The 18,127-nt window shown below is 54.4% G+C and overlaps 7 protein-coding genes across 10 annotated transcripts; 3 read left to right on the top strand and 4 right to left on the bottom strand.

The window, feature by feature from the left end:
* The first annotated feature begins 22 nt into the window (after positions 1–22).
* On the top strand, positions 23–2,035 carry H310_00692. 2 transcript variants are annotated; one of them, XM_008863562.1, is made up of 10 exons: positions 23–95; positions 155–234; positions 288–498; positions 556–675; positions 724–768; positions 818–896; positions 939–1,043; positions 1,094–1,191; positions 1,250–1,308; positions 1,365–2,035. In XM_008863562.1, exons 1-10 carry the CDS (start codon positions 30–32, stop codon positions 1,438–1,440), a joined length of 939 nt encoding a protein of 312 aa, XP_008861784.1. In that variant the 5' UTR covers positions 23–29; the 3' UTR covers positions 1,441–2,035. The 2 variants fall into 2 exon arrangements, with proteins under 2 accessions (XP_008861784.1, XP_008861785.1); XM_008863563.1 differs by having other exon boundaries at positions 1,250–2,035.
* H310_00691 (hypothetical protein) lies at positions 1,315–2,052 on the bottom strand (the record flags this gene model as incomplete). Its single annotated transcript, XM_008863561.1, has 1 exon — positions 1,315–2,052. One exon carries the CDS (start codon positions 2,050–2,052, stop codon positions 1,519–1,521), a length of 534 nt encoding a protein of 177 aa, XP_008861783.1. The 3' UTR covers positions 1,315–1,518.
* A 466-nt stretch (positions 2,053–2,518) lies between these two features.
* Positions 2,519–4,086, bottom strand: H310_00690. 2 transcript variants are annotated; one of them, XM_008863559.1, is made up of 4 exons: positions 3,974–4,086; positions 2,861–3,899; positions 2,746–2,807; positions 2,519–2,672 (listed from the first exon to the last, which is right to left on the bottom strand). In XM_008863559.1, exons 1-4 carry the CDS (start codon positions 3,995–3,997, stop codon positions 2,631–2,633), a joined length of 1,167 nt encoding a protein of 388 aa, XP_008861781.1. In that variant the 5' UTR covers positions 3,998–4,086; the 3' UTR covers positions 2,519–2,630. The 2 variants fall into 2 exon arrangements, with proteins under 2 accessions (XP_008861781.1, XP_008861782.1); XM_008863560.1 differs by having other exon boundaries at positions 2,746–3,899.
* A 493-nt stretch (positions 4,087–4,579) lies between these two features.
* H310_00689 lies at positions 4,580–6,571 on the top strand. 2 transcript variants are annotated; one of them, XM_008863558.1, is made up of 9 exons: positions 4,580–4,662; positions 4,756–4,834; positions 4,883–4,956; positions 4,999–5,103; positions 5,154–5,258; positions 5,331–5,609; positions 5,671–5,707; positions 5,765–6,165; positions 6,226–6,571. In XM_008863558.1, exons 1-9 carry the CDS (start codon positions 4,628–4,630, stop codon positions 6,380–6,382), a joined length of 1,272 nt encoding a protein of 423 aa, XP_008861780.1. In that variant the 5' UTR covers positions 4,580–4,627; the 3' UTR covers positions 6,383–6,571. The 2 variants fall into 2 exon arrangements, with proteins under 2 accessions (XP_008861780.1, XP_008861779.1); XM_008863557.1 differs by having other exon boundaries at positions 4,717–4,834.
* A 140-nt stretch (positions 6,572–6,711) lies between these two features.
* H310_00688 (hypothetical protein) lies at positions 6,712–8,570 on the bottom strand. The gene is made up of 3 exons (XM_008863556.1): positions 8,383–8,570; positions 7,435–8,332; positions 6,712–7,388 (listed from the first exon to the last, which is right to left on the bottom strand). Exons 1-3 carry the CDS (start codon positions 8,515–8,517, stop codon positions 6,760–6,762), a joined length of 1,662 nt encoding a protein of 553 aa, XP_008861778.1. The 5' UTR covers positions 8,518–8,570; the 3' UTR covers positions 6,712–6,759.
* A 763-nt stretch (positions 8,571–9,333) lies between these two features.
* Positions 9,334–10,822, top strand: H310_00687 (hypothetical protein). Its single transcript, XM_008863555.1, has one exon. The coding sequence runs from the start codon at positions 9,349–9,351 to the stop codon at positions 10,588–10,590; it is 1,242 nt and encodes a 413-aa protein (XP_008861777.1). The 5' UTR covers positions 9,334–9,348; the 3' UTR covers positions 10,591–10,822.
* Positions 10,823–11,422: 600 nt separating this feature from the next.
* On the bottom strand, positions 11,423–17,846 carry H310_00686 (hypothetical protein). Its single transcript, XM_008863554.1, has 6 exons — positions 16,004–17,846; positions 15,293–15,901; positions 14,025–15,236; positions 13,477–13,969; positions 12,147–13,429; positions 11,423–12,086 (listed from the first exon to the last, which is right to left on the bottom strand). Exons 1-6 carry the CDS (start codon positions 17,819–17,821, stop codon positions 11,520–11,522), a joined length of 5,982 nt encoding a protein of 1,993 aa, XP_008861776.1. The 5' UTR covers positions 17,822–17,846; the 3' UTR covers positions 11,423–11,519.
* Between the last annotated feature and the right edge of the window lie 281 nt (positions 17,847–18,127).

Below are 18,127 nucleotides of genomic sequence, written 5' to 3'. Positions count from 1 at the left end.
CGGGCCAGATACGAAAGTTCGTATTGACCATGGTGTCCGTCTTCCAGCGCATTCAGTATGCGCTCTCTGGGACGACAGCGGGCCGCCGATTCCAGGTGAACTGAACGAACACCATCGATCAAACTGTTTATGTTTGTGGATGGCATGCTTGTAGGAGCAAATGGACGTTGCGACGGTGGCGATGTTGACACATTTCAAAAATCTGCAAGACGCAGCGCCAAACGTGACGGCAGAGTACGTCCGCTAGCTTGGGTGCATCCAGTCCATTGCATGGGTGATTCTCTTAGAGAAAAGGGTGCGCTATTCGAAGAAGCAGTGACGCACATGGAAACCAAACCGTTTGAAGAGCACAAGAAATTGGCGCAGTCGGCGTTAACTAGTCAGATTGAACGTGCATTTGACGTACTGGCGCGGGGCAAAGCCAACGTCAAGTACAAACCGAGCGTGTTTTCCATTAATGAAGACTTGCCATCGGCGATTCCATCGAAAACGAAAGAGGTAGGTTTGGATGCCCCCTCCTTCCAAGTATCACCCCGACCAACGTCCAACATGCAGACCATCGATGACATTGTTCGACGGGAACTCGGCTATTCGCTGCAAGTTCGAGACTCGACGATCCCTGGAGCTGGCCGTGGGCTCTTTGTAGAAGGGCGGGCGACGGCTGGGACGGCCATTGTACGACTTGTTTACGCTCAAGTTCCGCCTGACTATAGTGATGACTAGGCCCTTTACCCCGGCACGGTATACCTGTCCGAGCACTACCGCAAGGTTGGCGTTTGATGCGACCGTGCTATCGACAACTTACCGACGTGGTTAGAAATACATGCATGTTGTGTCGAACAATCCGTTTGCCCGCGCTCGATTCGACGGCGCCATCATCGACGCCACAAACGAAGGTACCTTCACCGTTTTTATCGTCGAAAGTAACATGGTGCTAGCCGTCCCGCACACCAACCCGTTGGCACTGGCGCAGATGGTGAACCACCCTCCACAAGACACCTTGCCCAACGTTATCCCGATGGCATTCGACTTCCCCCCGGAGGGTGAGCATCGCTGGTCTCGATGTAACGACTAGGACCTGAATGGCCTGTAGACCCGTTTCAATCGGAGCCGTACCATTCCCTCATCCCAAATCACTTTGTCCACCCGCCGTCGATGCTGGCCATGTTCGGCAAACGCGCGCTCGTTCATGTACGTCGTGACGTTATCGATAGAAGACGTCATGACGAAGAACTGACTGCATAAGCAGAGTCTGGTGCTGGTAGCGCTGACCGACATCGAGGATGAAGAAGTGTTTTTGAACTATCGGTAAGTCCACCAGGCCCAATTGCCCCAAGTGTTGGAGGGTGCGACGATTTCACTAGGTACAATCCCAACATGGAGTACCCACCTTGGTACACACCTGTGAACCGCGAGGAAGACCTGAATATGTGGAGCTAAGCGATCGCATGCGCACCGAATAGAGCTAGTTTGGTGGTGTAAACATAGAGACCAATCGAGGATATCGGAGGTTACGACTTAAGCTAGGATCTTGGCCACTTGGAACGCCCGCTTAAGCTTTCTCCGTTCAAGCTTTTGCTGCAGCGTTTGGTCCTTTTCGTCAACCTTTTCCAGTTTGCTGAGTTCTTCCACGACTTGCTGGGCATCGCGAAGCACACGCTCGCGTGCAGTGCCTTGCATGCCTTCCAAGTACTCGAGTACAATGGTAAAAAGTGCTTTGTTGACCACGTCGGCACGGTACATCCAACGCAGGATCCACACTTGCTTGGCCTTCTTGAATCGCCACTCGGGTTCGTCCGCGGTCCGAGGCTTGTCTCTGTTGCGGTACGATTCCAGATAGTACTTGGCTTCTTGGATCAACTCTGCCGGAGGTTTGTTCTCTGTGTCGTTGTGGTTTCCCGTCACGGCTGCCTTTTCTCCCACAGGGTCCTCCTTTGGCGCACCACCGTCGTTTTCTTTCTCCAACTTGAAGCGCTTCTTCGCCGCTTCGCCCGTATTGCGCCTCCGTTTTCCTCCCATCTTTCCTTTGGCACCAATTTGAAACCCGACCATGGAAATGATTGGAGGACAGTATCCGGTGATTTCCGGATAAAATGCTCCGCTGCAGGAGTTATTCTGCGTTTAACGCAGGTTTTCTGCTCACGTTAAGCTTCGTTGACTTGTTTTGTAGCCCGAATACTAGTAGTCTGTTACTGTAATACAACGAATATCGTTCATTGAAAATTCCGAAAATAGGATTGTTTTTGGATATACTACGTAGTAATCAATTAAGGGACACTTTTGTATATTCACCGTACACTTCAAATCCTACTAGTAATATTTTGGCTTGCGTTATAATTACTAGTAGTACTATGTTTTGGATAATGTAGACAGCCTACATCTTCTTGAAATACTGTAGCAAGTATGATTAAATATATGCTACTATGTATTGACATACCAATTTTTATCTGAGTATGCATTCTGTCGGCTAGCACATGAGCAGCCAAACTTTCAAAAAACGTGTAAAATCACATTGACACGAATAAGAACCAAGCGAATTCGCCGAATATTGGAATAATATTTCAACGGGACATTGCTTGCAACAAAATAAAATGGAGAGATGCGTTCGAGAGCAACTCGAGAGCTGTTGCTTAGTTGTTGAACTTGAAGAAAATGATGTCGCCGTCTTCGATCTACGCAACCACGAGGACGAGTCAATCTCCATAAACGATGCTGGCGCGTGCCCAATGGATTTGGCCAACATACTTCGTAGTTCTTGCCCTGTTGCTTCAACTTGCCCGCCTTCTTCACCGCTTCTTCCGATCCATCTACAAGAAGCACGAAAACTCAACTTCTCCGTCAGCACAGATCGCAGTCGTACATTCTTTGAGGTCGGCAAAGGACTGGACTTCCGCCATGATGAATCCCTTTTCGAAATCCGAATGGATAACACCGGCAGCCTGAGGCGCCTTGCGTCCCTTACGCAACGTCCACCCACGGACTTCGTCTTTACCGGCCGTGAAAAAGTGAATGAGTCCAAGCGCGTGATACCCGAGACGGATGACTCGGTTCAGCACGCTCTTGTGCGTCGGGTTCGCCTCGCGGTAGGCATCGCCTTGGCCGGAAATGTCCAAGTCAACCATTTCCATTTCAAATTCGCACGAGATGGGCAAGACCGTCTCGTTACCGCCACGCGCCGCGACAAATTCGGCGATAGCAGGGAGGTACTTGTTGCCCTTGCGGAGGTAGTCTTTCTTGCTTACGTTCACAAGGAACACGACAGGCTTGGCAGTCAAGAGCTGCAACGTATTCAAGATGTCCACTTCAAAAGCACTCCACTGGCCGAACGAGATGTCCTTCCCGGATTGGAGCCACTCCAATGCCTTCAATAACGCTTCGTACTCCATCTTCTTCTCCTTGCCACCGAGACCGCGTTCGACATTTTTGCGCATGCCTTCGGCTTGCTTGCTCACGCGGTCAATATCCTTAAGGCGGAGCTCGTGCAAGATGATTTCCATGTCGCGCACGGGGTCGACGTTGCCTTCGACGTGAGTCACGTCCTTCGAGTCGAAAGCGCGAACCATGTGGTAGATTGCATCAACAGCTTGAATGTGCGACAAAAAGGCATTACCGAGACCGGCGCCTTCGGCGGCACCCTTGACCAACCCGGCGATATCCGTGATCGCAAGGACAGGCGGGACTTCCGACGCGGGCTTGTACTTTTCGCACAACCACGTGAAGCGCTGATCGGGTACTGGGATCATGGCCTGGTTTGGCTCAATCGTGCAAAAAGGAAAGTTTTCCGCGGGAATGTTCAGCTTGGACACCGTGTTGAAGAACGTGGACTTGCCAACGTTAGGCAAGCCAACGATACCAATCTTCACGTTGTTCGTGGGACGGCCGAGGTACACCTTGGGGGCCTACAGAACAAACCACGTTTATTCATTAGCACTCGGCATTGGGCGCATCGCGTCGAGGCATCACATCAACCTACTTCTTCCTTCTTCTTTGGCGGCATTTTCGTAGGACGAATGGATCAAAAATGTTGCCGCATTCGAACGGTTAAAATGCATGGACACCAAGTACGTGTCAAATAAAATACCCTCGATTCAATTCCTCTTGCAAACATCAAGTCTAATAAATAGAACCTAGATCCACCGGATAATTATGCAAGTTTATACGGATATCTTACGATACTGCGTGACAACGCGTCGCTGCATCCCTCCACTCGTCATCACATGGCATGAACGGGCACAGAATCAGCCTTCTAATACCGCTACAGACTCTGTAGGCCGCCGTCGCTGCAGTCGATTTCTCCCCAAGTGCGAAGAATCGATCCTTGCAAATACATATAATTAATTAGTAGTACCAATTCATGCGTGACTAGTACTTTTCAAGTGCCAGATTACAACTATTACACATTCTAGTAGTACTACGTCTGAAACGACCCTGCGACATGGCTCACCACAAGTGTATTATCGATAACTACTAATAATAAGTACTACTAGTACATGAATGCATCGATATTAACTTCGAACGGACGACATCAACCATGATATCATGCTTGACTTTGTCGTGGATCTCGCAGTCCTGTGTGAGATCGGGCGCAGTTTTGGGGGTACGCATTGAGCGCCGCCGCGGTCACAGCATGGACAATCAGACAGAAGAGAAAACCTACGTCGGGTAAAGGAAGAAGGTTGTAGGATATCATACATCATGCATGTGTCTGCATGGTAGGCTGGACGGCACGTTCACATCGCTCACGCCTCGGTATAGCTTCGCGCCGGCGTCTGACGGCGACTTTATCGACGATGACATTGACAACCTTCGGTTGCAGCTCGACGAAGTGGAGCAGGTAGCGCACTCGCGCGTCGCGATTCGACTCTCATCTTGCTGTGTGCAGGAGCTGCGGCAAGCGGCAAAGTATGGCCTGCATCTTGTAGCCAAGAACAGCGACCTCATACAGTCGATGGAGAGGTGACACCCGATCATGACACCATCATAATGACGTGCTACTAGGATACACATCGCCCACGAGATGGCGGTGAGTGAGCTTAAGGGAGAAATCACGACTCTGGAACGGCTCTTGCACGCCATGCAGCTCGATCGCGATGCATGGAAGCGGTAGAATATCCAGCGTGAAATACATTTATTTAAGAGATGCGCGGCGGTAGGAGGTGCCATACTACCGAAGAGGCTTTGGATCGACTTCAGCAAGACCGGGATCATGCGCCTTCGCATTCAAAGGGCGCCGACACCCACCAGCTCATTCAGTCGAGGTTGCATCCTACAACTCGTCCGGGCGACATCAATATGCCCATGTCCATCATCATCGTCACAGAATCCCGTAGGAACACTCAAGCCGAAGTGGATCGTCTGACCAGCGCCCTCCATGACGCCACCGTGGCATTGCAGGACGCCATGGCGACCGCAGTGGAAAAAGACGCTGTGATCCACCGTCTCCAGTCGACGAAACGTGACATGCTCGACATCATTCAACAGATGAAATGTGCTGCAGCCAACGACGCAAGCGTGCGGAAGGCACTTGCCTCCAAAAACGCCACCTTGCACAGCCGGCTGGCGGCTGCGATGGCCAAGGTCGAGATGTACCATGAAGCATTCCAAGAGCGGTGCGTGACGCATGTGAAAAGACATGGTGTTTCTAACGTGGGTATTGGTTTTGTTGACTAGATTGGCGGACGAAGATCGCCTTCGAAACACGATAGAGGTGCAAGGGATGCGCACATCGTTCGACGCTCAAGCATGTGGCTGCATGCGTTGTTAGGAGCTGACGTTGGAGCTGCAGACTCAAGGCGACCACGTCGAGGCCAAGTCGAACTTGATGCACTCGATGATGGTGAAGTGCAACCGCCTTGAACGCGAGCTGGAGGCGCTCGTCGGTCGGGACAGTACGTCGTTGCCGCAAAACAACGCCGGCGTCGAAAACAAGGACGATTATGCTACCCCGATGCTGTCGACGGAAGACCGGACGGCACTCGCGTCGTTCGACCGCCTCGAAAACTTCTTCAAGCTGACTGCGCTCGGCATTATCCTGGACCACGGCGCCCATGACAAGTTGTTGCAAGGATCGAGTCGCCACACGATCCAAGCGTGGTTCCGCGAAGCGATGGCGAACGATGTGCCTTATCACCAGTGGCATCGGTGGTTGACGATTCGAATTGCAGCGTACGTTTGTGTCAATCGATGCACTAAGACCGGTCGTGGCTGACGACGCTTTCGATGCAGGGCGAGCCCACACGACGGCTTTCGCTTCTTTCGACCGCGAAAGAGTCTGAGCGTCGAAATCCCGCCGCCATCGTCAAGTCCGTCGTCGCTCGCGAGTGCCATATCCGACTTTTTCGACAAGTACAAGCGGAAAAGCGACCCCACTGTCCCCGAGTAGGACGGCCGCGGGTGTGACTTGGAGGGCCTGAATGTCCTTCCCCACGTTAACCCGCACAACACACCACCTACCGACCATGGATGCTTGACCGACGTGGTGCGGTGCCTTGGCGAGTACTGCGCCCCAATTATATATGGCCAACGCTGCTGTAGTATTTGCGTCACTCAGCTGTGCTCCGGTGAAAAGCACTACCCAGAAGGTACTTTGGCATGGGCAAGTGCGTTCCTCGCACCATTCTAGCGCGTGCTAGCTATCTTGCAGCGCGAGCTGGGATTCTCGGCCAGATTGGACAATAGCTGCGTTGCAATCAACGGCAACCATGCCATGGATACGACGAGATTTGCTGTCTATGTTTCATATCGACCGAGCTGCTCTCCTTACAGCACGAGGGCGATAGCAAGTACACCGACAGACACGAGGGCAATCGTGGCCGAGTTAGGCTTGACAGTGGACGGACCGTCCTTGGTAAGCGGCGAGGTCACTGGGGGCTTGGTTGTCATGGAGCAGATCGATTCGTCGTTGATGGCGATCTTGCACCCGGCGCCAGTGAAGCACCCTTTGCACTCGCACAATCCTTGGATGCACGTTCCAGAGACCCCGCAGTCCGAGTCCTTGCGGCAGTTCTTGCCGGCAGCCAAAATACCTCCACAAAGGGCTTGCTGCGACAGCGCCTTGGTCGATTTCGGCACGGCCACGTCGCACGCCGCCCCGTCGTCAGAGCACGGCGCGCCTTCCCGCGAATCCATCGTCCACACGTCCGTAGACACGACCGTGACGGCTGTACATTCTGGGACGACCCAGCCTTGGGTCGTCGCGCGCTTGTTACTGGGAGACGTTTTGGCAGTCAACGGCGGGACCCACGTGCATCGTTCGGTCATGTTGTCCGCATTCCACGTCGCATGGGCGTACTCCTTGAACGGAGGGTATGCTTTGAATTGCTTGACAAGGTTTTGGTACGCGGGGGTGGCAATCATCCCCGGCTTGCCCGTGATCGAGTGGTCGCCACCTGCACCAACGGGGTGAGCATTGGCCCGATCACTTGCTCGACGTACCGGTGAAGAGGGGGAAAAACGTGTCTTTGCCGAGGTTGGCTTCGCCGAAGGAGTAGACAAACCCGCCCGAGTACACGTCTGAAAATCCCTGTGACGTCTTGGAGTCGCCAAAGAGATACGGGATCATGGCAAAGTCACGTGGCGGGTTCTTGTCACATCCGAATTCGCCCAGGCCCATCACGATCGGAACTCCCGACGCCATCGCTTGCAAGTGCGCGTACGTGTCGGCGTACTTGGAGCCAGGGCACCACCGGTACTCGTTGACGAGGTAAATGTCAATGCTGGACATCATTTGGCCGTTCACCATGGTGTCCCCGCAGAGAAGCCCTTGGATCTTGACAGTGGCATACTCGTTCGCGTCCACGAGGGTCTTGGGCTTTTCCGTTTGACCTTTGTCCCCTACGTACGCACCGTCGGCGGCGGCGTACGCGAGCGGCAGGAGCCGCATCCGGTCGTGCTTGGACCGCATCCAGTTCTTCAAATCCGCCACGTACTGCTTGACGCACGGCGCGGCGATCAACGACGCCTGCATGACTTCGTTGGCCATGATCAATCCAAGTGTGTGGTTGTACGGAGCAAACATTTTGGCAATGCTCTTGCCGTAGTGGAGCAGGTACGATGGGTAGCAAGTGGTGTTGCCGTTGGGGGGCGATGCCTTGGCAATTGGGGACCATTGGTAGCTTCCAAAGTAGTCTTGTGTACCCGGAGACGCTGCCAGCATGACGTAGATGCTCTCCTTTTCCATGTGATCCATAAAGATGGAGTAGTTCTTCTCGGGGTTGATCTGGTAGATGCGCAGCGTGTTGAGCGTGCCATTGAAGTCCTGGACAGCGCGGTCGATCGCTTCCTTGCTGTTCTTCTCGTAGTTGTCGTTGCTGACGTCGTATTCATATGTGATCTACCACACCACCGTGACTACGTCAATCCATACCGAGGCGGTGGCGGTACCCCACGCATGACGAAGCGGTCCCCAGTGACCGAGTTGTACATGTAGTTGCCGCGGACCACGATCGGGTCGAGGGCTTGCACCGTGCAGCTCACGGCCGCCACAAGCGCACATACCAACGCCGAGCATGGTGACATCGTCAGGTCAGAAGAGCAAACGAATTATGCCGCGTTGGCACGTTCGCGTCGAATTTGACACGCATGGAAATAGACTATTTTTGAAACCAGAACGTACCGACTGTGATGATGCAATACATTGATGAAGTGTAAAATAATTTCAATTTTTGTCCTTTACGCTTGTGAGAACCCTCATTACGCCCCCACCATTACACCGGCAACACGAGGAAAAATTCATGAAGTTTTATTTAATATGCCTGCGATTTGATATGGCGATTATTTAAATTCATATGCGGCGGTGCGATCGAGCCAACGTAATGCGCGGCCGTGCCACGCCCGACAACCGTCGACGGAAGCTGTACGACGTGAAATATTGACGAGTGCGATCGAGTGCACAGTCTTCTCTGCCGTGCGGCGACGTGGACGCACACGATATCGTTTTCGGACGTGCCCGGTTCACCCCTTCACAACTCCACAACAGAAAGCATATGTCGTGGAGGGGGAGACGTACAATCCGGGGAGTGGCGAGCAACGAGAATGAGGCACACGTGCAAATGTTTGAAGTCTACTGGCGCCCCTCTCGTGCCTTTCTCCTGGTGCCTGTTTGTGACATGCAAATGCAACTGTCCATCGCAGGGAACGAACTAGGCACAAGGACGAGGCCTCTTGATGCCGCTCGGGCTTTCGCTAAACCTGCATTTGGAAAGCCGACGGCTGAGGGCATGGGATAGCTCAGGAATGGTGGAGCGAGCTCCTTGCGGCACGGACAGCCAAACACAGTTCCGCATGAAGAAATTCATCTATTTTCAATAATGTTTAGATAAGTCATTTTTCTAGGTCAGATCCGTGGCCATGGCGACACCTTGTGCTGCCGTGTTGCTCGATCCAGCCGTGGTGCGCATCGTGAGCGCATTCCAGAACGGAATCTACGAAGATTTAGTGCCATTGCGCAGCCTTCGACCGCCAAACTTGCGCAGTCGGTACTTTTTCCCCCAAGACACCATCACAAAGAACGCAGAGTTGCTTGAGCCATGGCTTACATCCTACAAGACAACTCGCATCCAACGCTCGATCGGGGCCTTTGAACGATTTCAACTGTGTCTGACGGTGCACGCCATCTTCGTGGGTGACCTGTCTCTAGTTGGGTTTCTGGACGAGCATGGGCTCGTTCCAGTCGACGAAGCCCTGATCGACATTGCCGCCCGCTACGGCCACATGCCCATCGTAGAGTACCTTCACCCACGGAGTACTGCAACGACGCACGCGATGGATTGGGCCGCATCCAGAGGTCACTTGAAGATCGTCCAATTCCTACATGAACTTCGCCAAGAGGGCTGCACAACGAGTGCCATGTCGGGTGCTGCCGCGGGCGGTCACCTAGACGTCATCCAGTTCCTGCACGCAAATCGTACTGAAGGAGCTTCGCACAAGGCGATGGACAACGCCGCAGACCAGGGCCATTTGGATATTGTGCAGTTTTTGCATGCGAATCGCACGGAAGGGGCGTCGTCAAAGGCAATCGATTGGAGTGCCAGCAAGGGCCACTTGGCGATTGTCGAATGGCTGCACTGGAACCGCGCAGACGGCGCAACGACGGATGCGCTGGACTGGGCATCGACCAACGGCCACACCGACGTCGTCCAGTTTTTGTTGGCTCACCGGACAGAAGGTGGGACGTTCAAAGCAATGGATGGTGCCGCCCGAAATGGCCATTTGGACGTGCTGAAAATCCTCCACGCGCACGGCTTGACATGCACGACGGATGCGATGGACTTTGCGGCACAAAATGGATATGTGGACGTCCTGGAGTGGCTGCATCACGTGTCAGCAACGTGCACGGAGGAAGCGATGACGGGGGCCGCGTCCAAGGGATTCATCGACGTTGTCAAGTGGCTTGTTATCCATGATAAACCGTGCGACGATGGCAAAGTGCTGTGTACCGCCGCGGAAGAAAACCACTTGGAGCTCGTCATGTGGCTGTGGGAGCACGGAAAGCAAGCGTGTGGCACAAAAGCTATGCACAAATCCATGTCTCGCGGGCATGTCGACGTCGTCGACTATCTCTACGCAGCCTTGCACACTTCGTCGTCCTGAGTGCGCCCATAGAAGCGTGCTCGCCATCAAAGCGTTGAACGTCCTTGCGACGCTCCTTCCAACCTGGTGATCTCTGGCACTGGTCCGCCAGCCAACTCCAAGATCGCTTCGTCCCGTCACCCTCACCACCGCGGCAATCCACTTCAACGACAGCTACAACACGTCCAGAGGCACGAATCAATTTAATCGCCCGACGCATTCGGTTGATCTTGTCGATTTGTTTGCGTGAAGAAGTGATCGCACAATTCGATGCGCCAGCTCCGCACTCAGTCGTCCATGCAGCCAATCTGGGTGTGCTTTTCACAGTCCAGGGCTGATGGACTCCTGCGTTCATTTTCGTGACAGCACATTCCGTGGCGCACGGCGCGACAGTCGTCTTGTTGTTACGGTGCAGCATGCACCAACACCGTACACTCATGCGCATGCCGGTGGCGTTGTCGAGCTCGTGGACGGTATGGTTGAATCAAGCGTCCATGGACCCAACAGCCCTGCAGTGAACGAGGGAACCTTGCTGGTCCATTTGGAGTGCTGCGAACCGTAGCAGCACGTCCTGTCGCCACTGCGGCGTTTGAAGTGTACCGACGCAACCCGATTTTGTGTGGGGCAATGCGCATCCCGTTCTAGTTGAGAAAGCTCCGTCGTCGGACAGTGCCATGCTTCCTGGCGACGAAGCGACTCACTGAACAAAACCTAACCAAGTTGGGCAGGCGTGCCTGCGCCAAGCCCACACACCATGTCCCCTTGGCTTTATCGAGGACCGCCACATTCTCGACCTCGTAGACGGTGTCCTTCGCTCGTGGTGAGATATCGTGTGCTCTCCGATCAACACAAAGGGTGAGACTCGCGTGGTCGCATGCACTTCAGAATGAACGACTTGTGCTCGAGGGAATTTGTTGGATCGAGCACCGCACAACACACCATTCGATTCACTAATCGCTGTCATCGATCTCGATGATTTCCGGCACTCTGGTGCTTGGGCCTAACCCGACGCGCCGGGCAAGTTCGCGTTCTCGGAACTGGCGCTCCTGTTCGATTTGCCGTTGGACGAGGTCCCGTTGATATCGATACTGGGCCTTGTTGCGATGCGCCTTGAGTTCCGCTTCTCGTTTCTGGAGCAAATACCACATAAATGCCTTTGAGCTGCAATGCGGGTCTTCCTGCGCCATCGCAGCCATCTCTTGGTCCCTTACGTCCGCCTCGTTGACCAAGAGAGCAGCAACCGTTTGCGACGGCAGGTTGTTCGGCTCGCCCTGCACACGACTGGCCTCTCGCTCGGCCATTGCGTGCAATTCTGCCGCTTCCCGTTGCTGACGATGCTGTTCATGCAGCGCCGCCTCAGCTGCCCGTCGCGCCCGCACCACACCCCTCGCACACGCCATGACGGTGCTGTCGACCCACGACACGCTTGGAAAGAGTCCTGTCGGGTTGAGCGACCGAAACAAGTCCAATTCCCACATATCCTTGACGTTGTCGTCCAACCCGAAGCACTCGACGCCCTACATGGCCACAAAATGCAGCTCAACATCCTCGGCCACGAAACAAGTTGGATGACCCACCTGCATGAGCAGGATGTCGCACTCGGGGCTCTTCCACCACGACGGCACGGAAAGGACTTGATGGACATCGCGGACGACATGCACCATTGTCGTGTACAGATCGGCGGGGCGCATGATCAAAACGTCGCGCCGCAGCAACGCAAACAGCTCGATTCGGTACAGAATTCCCCGTGCCTGGTCTTCCGTGACCACCCAGTCGTGGCGATATGCGCCAAAGACAGATCGTTCTGTTGACTTGAGTGGTTTTACGTTCTTCAGGTAGCTCCGACAAACTTCTTCAAGACTGGTCGCTTCGGCGAGTAGCTCTTGCGGCGAGAAGTGTTTGGCGCGCAGGACTGGATCAAATAGAAAATACCGCCACTTCTCGTGCTCCTCCTTGGCGTTCGAGCACAGGCGGACGTCAGGAACGCCATGGGACATGACAAGGCCCATGAAACGGGTCCGGCGTTCCCACATTTGCTGCAGATACACCTGGCTCGGTGTTTTCCCACTTGTGGAGGATCGATTTGGTGGCGGACCAGGTGTCGACGCCGCCGTCGTTCGAGCGGATGGCGGGATTGTTCCCGTCGCGGAATATGCAGCACGCATCGCAGCACTCGACGTGGTCGTGGCGGGTGGCGCCTGCTTGATTGCAGGCGACGACCACACGGACGAGATCGATTTTTCGGCCCAATATCGTAGGATAGCTTTCAGCCGTCGGTTCAGTGTGCCAATGGACGGCCACGGGGCATCGTCCTTGCTACCAGGATGCGTGGGAGGGAACAAAAGTCGGTCCGATCGGATTTGTTGGAATTGCGACTTGGACCCGCGCAGCCATCCGTATCGGTGGACACAATACAGCAATCGGATGTCGTCTTGAGGACTGCTCCACCACCCAACGACGGGAATGGCTGGCAATTTATACAGCGCGCCCAGGTAGTGGGTCCACTTGGCTGTGACTTCGGGCTGGACCATTTGCTTTGGCAGAGATGACGTGGCCGACGTTGACTGCGCCAACACTTCGGCGGTCGCGTCGACAGAACCGTTGGTCTCGACATTTTCTCCTTGTAAATTGTTTTCATCCGCTGTCGTGGCAGCGGCAGCTTCAGTCTCTTCTGCGGCCGTGATAGACTTGACTTCTGAATCTGTTGACGTAGTAGTCATGGACACTGCTACTCCGCCGACTGCAGCATCTTTTGAGTCTGTGACCGCGTCCGCGTCATTATCTGGTCGGGGTGGCCCTTCTGGCAAGCCCACATTGCCATCGCCCGTGGTCGATACGTCCGCCGCGCCAGTAGCTACATCTAACCGCATCGCTGATGTCATGGACGGTTGCAACGGTATGTCGTACCAGCAGATTCGTACGGCATGTTCACGACGGCCATCACTTCCAGCATCGGCGACAGTCGCTTTGCAATAAACTGATCCAAGATAAACAAGCTTTCGAGCAATTGTAAATACTTGGTTGCAGTCTTGGCAAGGGATGCGACAACATTCAACCGCGTGAGTTCCTCTTGGACTGGAATCTTATGCAAGCTAAACAACTCGCGCGACGTCGACGCCGGAGTTTCTTCTCGGTGCAGCACGTGCAGCCAGTACACGACGAATTTGTACTTCAGCGCGAGCTTGGTCATACCGGCTTCGATGTTCTTTTGCTGGACCGCGGCTGCGGTCGCGTCCGCGGGGGGCGCCATCGTCGTCGGATCCATCACCGCAACGCGGATCATCTGGACGAGGAATCCCATCGCGTAATCTTTGATCTTGACGACGGAAAAGTTGGTTAATATCGGGTCGGACATGCGGATCTTGGTCCACCGTCCATAGCCGTACGACAGCAATGCCGTCTACGCCACCGCGCGGCATCACAACCACACAAATTGAGAGCCGAGACGAACGTACCACAAAATTTTGATGGAATCTGTGGACATTCGAAAACGCGGGCGTGAGCGTCTTGACGATGGCGACGTCTGGATCACCGTCGTCGTCGCTCGACGAGCTTTCCGACGCTTCTTCCAACTTGTACTCGGCATCAGCGTCGTGACGCTCGTCGTCGCTCCCGATTTCTTCGTACGTTTTGCGTCCCCGGCACCGGCGTTTCTCGGGGGTTTTGTTCTTGGCAGTGGGCTCCTGAACGCCCGTAAGCCCGATCACTTTGATCCAAAAGTCGGGGTCGTCCAACGCAACTTGTTCGGCAGGGTTTTCCGAGCTCACAAAGGTCGCTTTCGAGAAAGACGAGCCAAACGCGGCCGCCGCACTCGCATCCGCGACTTTCTTCGGGTCGTGGATCACCGTTTTACTGCGCTTCAGGATCTCGTCGACGGATTCTTCGTTGAATTTTTTGCTCGCTGCTTCCGCGTCGTCCTCCTTGAACATCTCGTACGCGCCGTACTTGAGCAGGTTCTCGATCTCTTCCTTGGACGGCCCTTTGGCGGCCGAGTGGACCTGACGAATGCCACCCAAGACGGCTTGGTCCAGCCCGAGCTTCATCGATGCCTGGTGAAACATGTGGAGTTCATACGTTTTCGACGTCAAGAGCCGATACACTTTGACGCTTTTGTCTTGCCCAATGCGATGGCACCGCGCCTGCGCCTGCAAGTCGTTTTGAGGGTTCCAGTCACTGTCGTAAATGATGCATGTGTCGGCGGCCGTCAAGTTGATCCCGACGCCACCGGCGCGTGTGCTCAGCAGCATGACAAAGCTGTCGCGTTGCGGGTCGCAGTACCGATCGATCGCGGCTTGACGGTCGTTGCCTGTGATGCTCCCGTCGATGCGCTCGCGCGGATACCCCCGCATGCGCAGATAGTCTTCCAGGATGTTGAGCATGATCTTGAACTGCGAAAAAATTAAAACGCGGTGGCCGCCTTCGCGCAATCGAGGCAGTAATTTGTCGAGCAAAACGAGTTTCCCACACGACGTCACGAGCAACTCGTTCAGCTGCTTGTGCACGGCTTCCCGGCGGGCACTTGCCGCCAAATTCCGCGGCTGTTCCTTGTGCAGCCGCATGATCTCGCGCTCTTCTGCGCCCTGGATCAAAAATGGATGGTTGCAGCACTTGCGCAACTCCATCACGACATTCATCAAGCTTGGCGCGTGCGCTTTCTTGCCGCCGCGCTAGTCACAGCCAAGATCCACGCATAAGGACATCATTCGGTAAGGATCAAACGCACCGCAAGAAACTCCGAGTTTTTTTCGTAAATGGCGCGGTAGTACTGCTTTTGGAACACGGTCAGTTCGACTTCAATGATCGTTTCTTCCTTGGGTGCCAACGACTTTTCCACGTCTTCTTTCATCCGCCGCAGCAAAAATGGCTTGAGCTCCGTGTGGAGATTTTCGACTTGGGCAGAATCTTTTAAATCGCCAAACCTCTCGCTAAAGGCCGTCACAGACTGAAATTTCTCGGCGTCGAGAAAATGCAGCAACGTCCACAGCTCCTCGACGTTGTTTTGGAGCGGCGTGCCCGTGAGGAGGAGCAAGTTGTCGTACTGGTACCGGTCTTGGAGGACCGACGACAATTTCGACTTTTTGTTTTTCAACCGATGCGCTTCGTCGACGACGGCGAGTTGCCACTGGATTCGCGCCAGCGTCAGGTAGTCGTTGGCAGTGCACATTTCAAACGTCGTGATAAGGACGTCAAACCTGTAGCGAGGCGTGTCTTTGGCCGACTTGGCGCCATGGGACGTCGCCGTCGGGCGGTAAAACTCGTAACTCTCGATGATCTTGCGTGCTTCCTGGCTCCCGTGATAAATGATCGCATTCAAGTTTGTCCATCCAGTAAACTAGACACCACAAACATGAGTGTATCGATCCACATACCAGCAAGCGAGTTCGACAGGCTCCGGGGGCGTGGCATGTGCAGAGCGCCAAGCATTGTCGCGTACCTCGCGCTGCCAGTGCGACAGCGTCGACAACGGCGCGATGATCAAGTACGGGCCGCGGAGGTTTTCCTTGGTGGCCAAGTGATTGATGAACGTTACGGTCTGGACTGTTTTGCCGAGCCCCATTTCATCGGCCAGGAGCGAGTTGCGATGGTTGTACCAGTTGAAGATCATCCAATTCACGCCTTCGACTTGGTAGTCGCGGAGTTGGAGACCGTCCGTTTTGAATTTCAACGGGTTCTCGTTGTTGTACGGTCGAAACTGCGCCGTTTTGCGCTTGGCCGGGGCCGCGGCCGGCGACGGTGGCGGCTTGTTGTAGTCGTAATAAAGCTGCACGGCCGCGTCATCGTGGACGTCGACTTCCTGCTCCCACGTGCATTCGTCGTACGGGAGCGCCTTCCACTTGACGTAGTACTCCATCTGGAACCCGCCCTTGCCGTCCGGCACGTCCGTCGGCTGGATCGTCAGGATGCGATCCACCGTGCAAAACTCCGGGTTAAAGTACTCATCCCCCTGGGACTCTTCCATCAAGAGCTGCTTGGCCGATCGGTCGAGAAAGCGCTGGATCTTGCCCTTGGCATTCTTCTCGTACTCGACGAGCGCCGCTTCTGTCTCCCACGTCACATGCAAGTACGACAGATTGCGCCACTTGATCAAGAACTTGTCGATTCCTTTGTCGTCGACGGGGTTGTCCGCGTCGTCTTCGAGGAGCGCACCGTCGGCAGAACTGTCCTTGGCAGGGGCTTCTGATGGAGCTACGTCTTCGTCGTCGTCAACGAAGATGGATCCCAAGGACACATAGTGTGTGTGCATGTTGTGGCACTTTTTCGCCCACTCGGCCGCTGTGTGGGTTTCCTTTGCCAAGACTTTGTCGATGATGAAATTGTCGTCGCCGCCATCGTCGTCGTCGTCGTCTGCTGGCAACTTCCGGAACATCTCGTCACTGTCATCGCTGGACTCGGCGCGCTTTGATTTTTTGCGCGTTTTCGTGAACGCCTTCGCCCCGCTATCATTGCTCGAATCGTTGCTGTCGTTGCTCGACAACGTCTTCTTGTTAACTTTGGCCTTGCCATGGGGTCCGCCTGTTTTGTTCTTGGGCGGTGGCTTCTTCTTGCCTCGTAACGCCACCTCGGCAGCAAAGTCGTCTGTGTCGCTCGAGTTTGAACTGCTCTGTTGCTTGCCCTTTGCAGAGCGCCGCTGCGTAGTCTTGAACGACGCTGTGGCCTGTTTCTTTGCTGGTGGTTTGCGTGCAGATGATCTCGAGCCCTTAGCCACTTTGGGTCTGTCTTCCTCTTCGTCAGAAGATGTTCCTGTGTCGGCCGCTTCGTCGTCGTCGTCCTCGTTATCTTCGACGTCATCGCTCGAATATGATCGTTTGGGTATCTTCGTTCGAGTTGACCGACGGCCGCCATGTCGTGCCGGGTATTTTTTCTCCTCGATGCCATGCTGTTTCAAAAATGCATCGTAGTCCAATAGCTTGAGCTGCACCTGCTGTGCTTTGCCCACTGGCCGTGGAGCAGCACGTGGTTCCGCTGAAGTAATCGTCGATGCGAACTTGGCATCACGAACCGAACGACGCGGTCGTGACAACATCCCTGATTGTGGAGGTTTTGAGTGCCGCTCCAACACGGTAGGGTCGTTGTCTCCATAAATGCTCTCAGGTGAAGGCGGGACAACTTCGTTCTCATGCCGAGTGTTAGCTTGTGGTTTGGCCGCAAGACGAAGACGCTTCCGTAGATTTGTCTCGTTCATTTCGTCATCTGAAGATAGCAGTTCCGCAACAACGGTGGCATCAGCGCCATTCTTCCGCTTGTCCGCCATCCCTGCTCAATTTGTTGCTCCAAGCGGAAAAAGCCTGTGGAACTATATACTTGTATTATTTTACAAAGGTTTGACCCCGAGTTCCCGCCACGAGATCTTGGAAGAGCCGCCATCCATCGAAACTCGAGCGGTTCACGCGAAGGTGGCAAACGACTCGATGATTCTCGGGCTGGTAAGATCGATAGGTGGTGTGAGCACAAACATTTCTGGGGGCATCCGAATCGTTGGCTTGAGGTGTTGGCTTGGTTGATACGGACACGTTCAACCCTCGCCGTGCAAGTGGTTGTAGGCAGAAACCGAAACATA

This window comes from Aphanomyces invadans (assembly GCF_000520115.1).
Source record: "Aphanomyces invadans strain NJM9701 unplaced genomic scaffold supercont1.1, whole genome shotgun sequence".
NCBI lineage: Eukaryota > Oomycota > Saprolegniomycetes > Saprolegniales > Verrucalvaceae > Aphanomyces > Aphanomyces invadans.
The sequence above is the reverse complement of the archived record's forward strand: the minus strand, read 5'-3'. Positions and strand labels throughout refer to the sequence as shown.

What these genes read in the sequence shown, in the direction of transcription:
- H310_00692 (XM_008863562.1), top strand. Translation starts at nt 30, where the DNA reads ATGGTGTCCGTCTTCCAGCGCATTCAGTATGCGCTCTCTGGGACGACA. An exon ending in CGACGGCTGGGACGGCCATT is followed by an intron (nt 676 to 723) that starts GTACGACTTGTT and finishes AGTGATGACTAG; the next exon opens with GCCCTTTACCCCGGCACGGT. An exon ending in ATTCGACTTCCCCCCGGAGG is followed by an intron (nt 1,044 to 1,093) that starts GTGAGCATCGCT and finishes AATGGCCTGTAG; the next exon opens with ACCCGTTTCAATCGGAGCCG.
- H310_00690 (XM_008863559.1), bottom strand. Translation starts at nt 3,997, where the DNA reads ATGCCGCCAAAGAAGAAGGAAGAA. An exon ending in CGCCAAAGAAGAAGGAAGAA is followed by an intron (nt 3,900 to 3,973) that starts GTAGGTTGATGT and finishes TTTGTTCTGTAG; the next exon opens with GCCCCCAAGGTGTACCTCGG. An exon ending in CTTTGCCGACCTCAAAGAAT is followed by an intron (nt 2,808 to 2,860) that starts GTACGACTGCGA and finishes TGCTTCTTGTAG; the next exon opens with ATGGATCGGAAGAAGCGGTG.
- H310_00689 (XM_008863557.1), top strand. Translation starts at nt 4,628, where the DNA reads ATGGACAATCAGACAGAAGAGAAAACCTACGTCGG. An exon ending in CTCATACAGTCGATGGAGAG is followed by an intron (nt 4,957 to 4,998) that starts GTGACACCCGAT and finishes ACGTGCTACTAG; the next exon opens with GATACACATCGCCCACGAGA. An exon ending in TTGACGATTCGAATTGCAGC is followed by an intron (nt 6,166 to 6,225) that starts GTACGTTTGTGT and finishes CTTTCGATGCAG; the next exon opens with GGCGAGCCCACACGACGGCT.
- H310_00688 (XM_008863556.1), bottom strand. Translation starts at nt 8,517, where the DNA reads ATGTCACCATGCTCGGCGTTGGTATGTGCGCTTGTGGCGGCCGTGAGC. An exon ending in ACCGCTTCGTCATGCGTGGG is followed by an intron (nt 8,333 to 8,382) that starts GTACCGCCACCG and finishes GTGGTGTGGTAG; the next exon opens with ATCACATATGAATACGACGT. An exon ending in GTTTTTCCCCCTCTTCACCG is followed by an intron (nt 7,389 to 7,434) that starts GTACGTCGAGCA and finishes CCGTTGGTGCAG; the next exon opens with GTGGCGACCACTCGATCACG.
- H310_00687 (XM_008863555.1), top strand. Translation starts at nt 9,349, where the DNA reads ATGGCGACACCTTGTGCTGCCGTGTTGCTCGATCCAGCCGTGGTGCGC.
- H310_00686 (XM_008863554.1), bottom strand. Translation starts at nt 17,821, where the DNA reads ATGGCGGACAAGCGGAAGAATGGCGCTGATGCCACCGTTGTTGCGGAA. An exon ending in TGTCGCACTGGCAGCGCGAG is followed by an intron (nt 15,902 to 16,003) that starts GTACGCGACAAT and finishes TGTGGTGTCTAG; the next exon opens with TTTACTGGATGGACAAACTT. An exon ending in GATTCCATCAAAATTTTGTG is followed by an intron (nt 13,970 to 14,024) that starts GTACGTTCGTCT and finishes GCGGTGGCGTAG; the next exon opens with ACGGCATTGCTGTCGTACGG.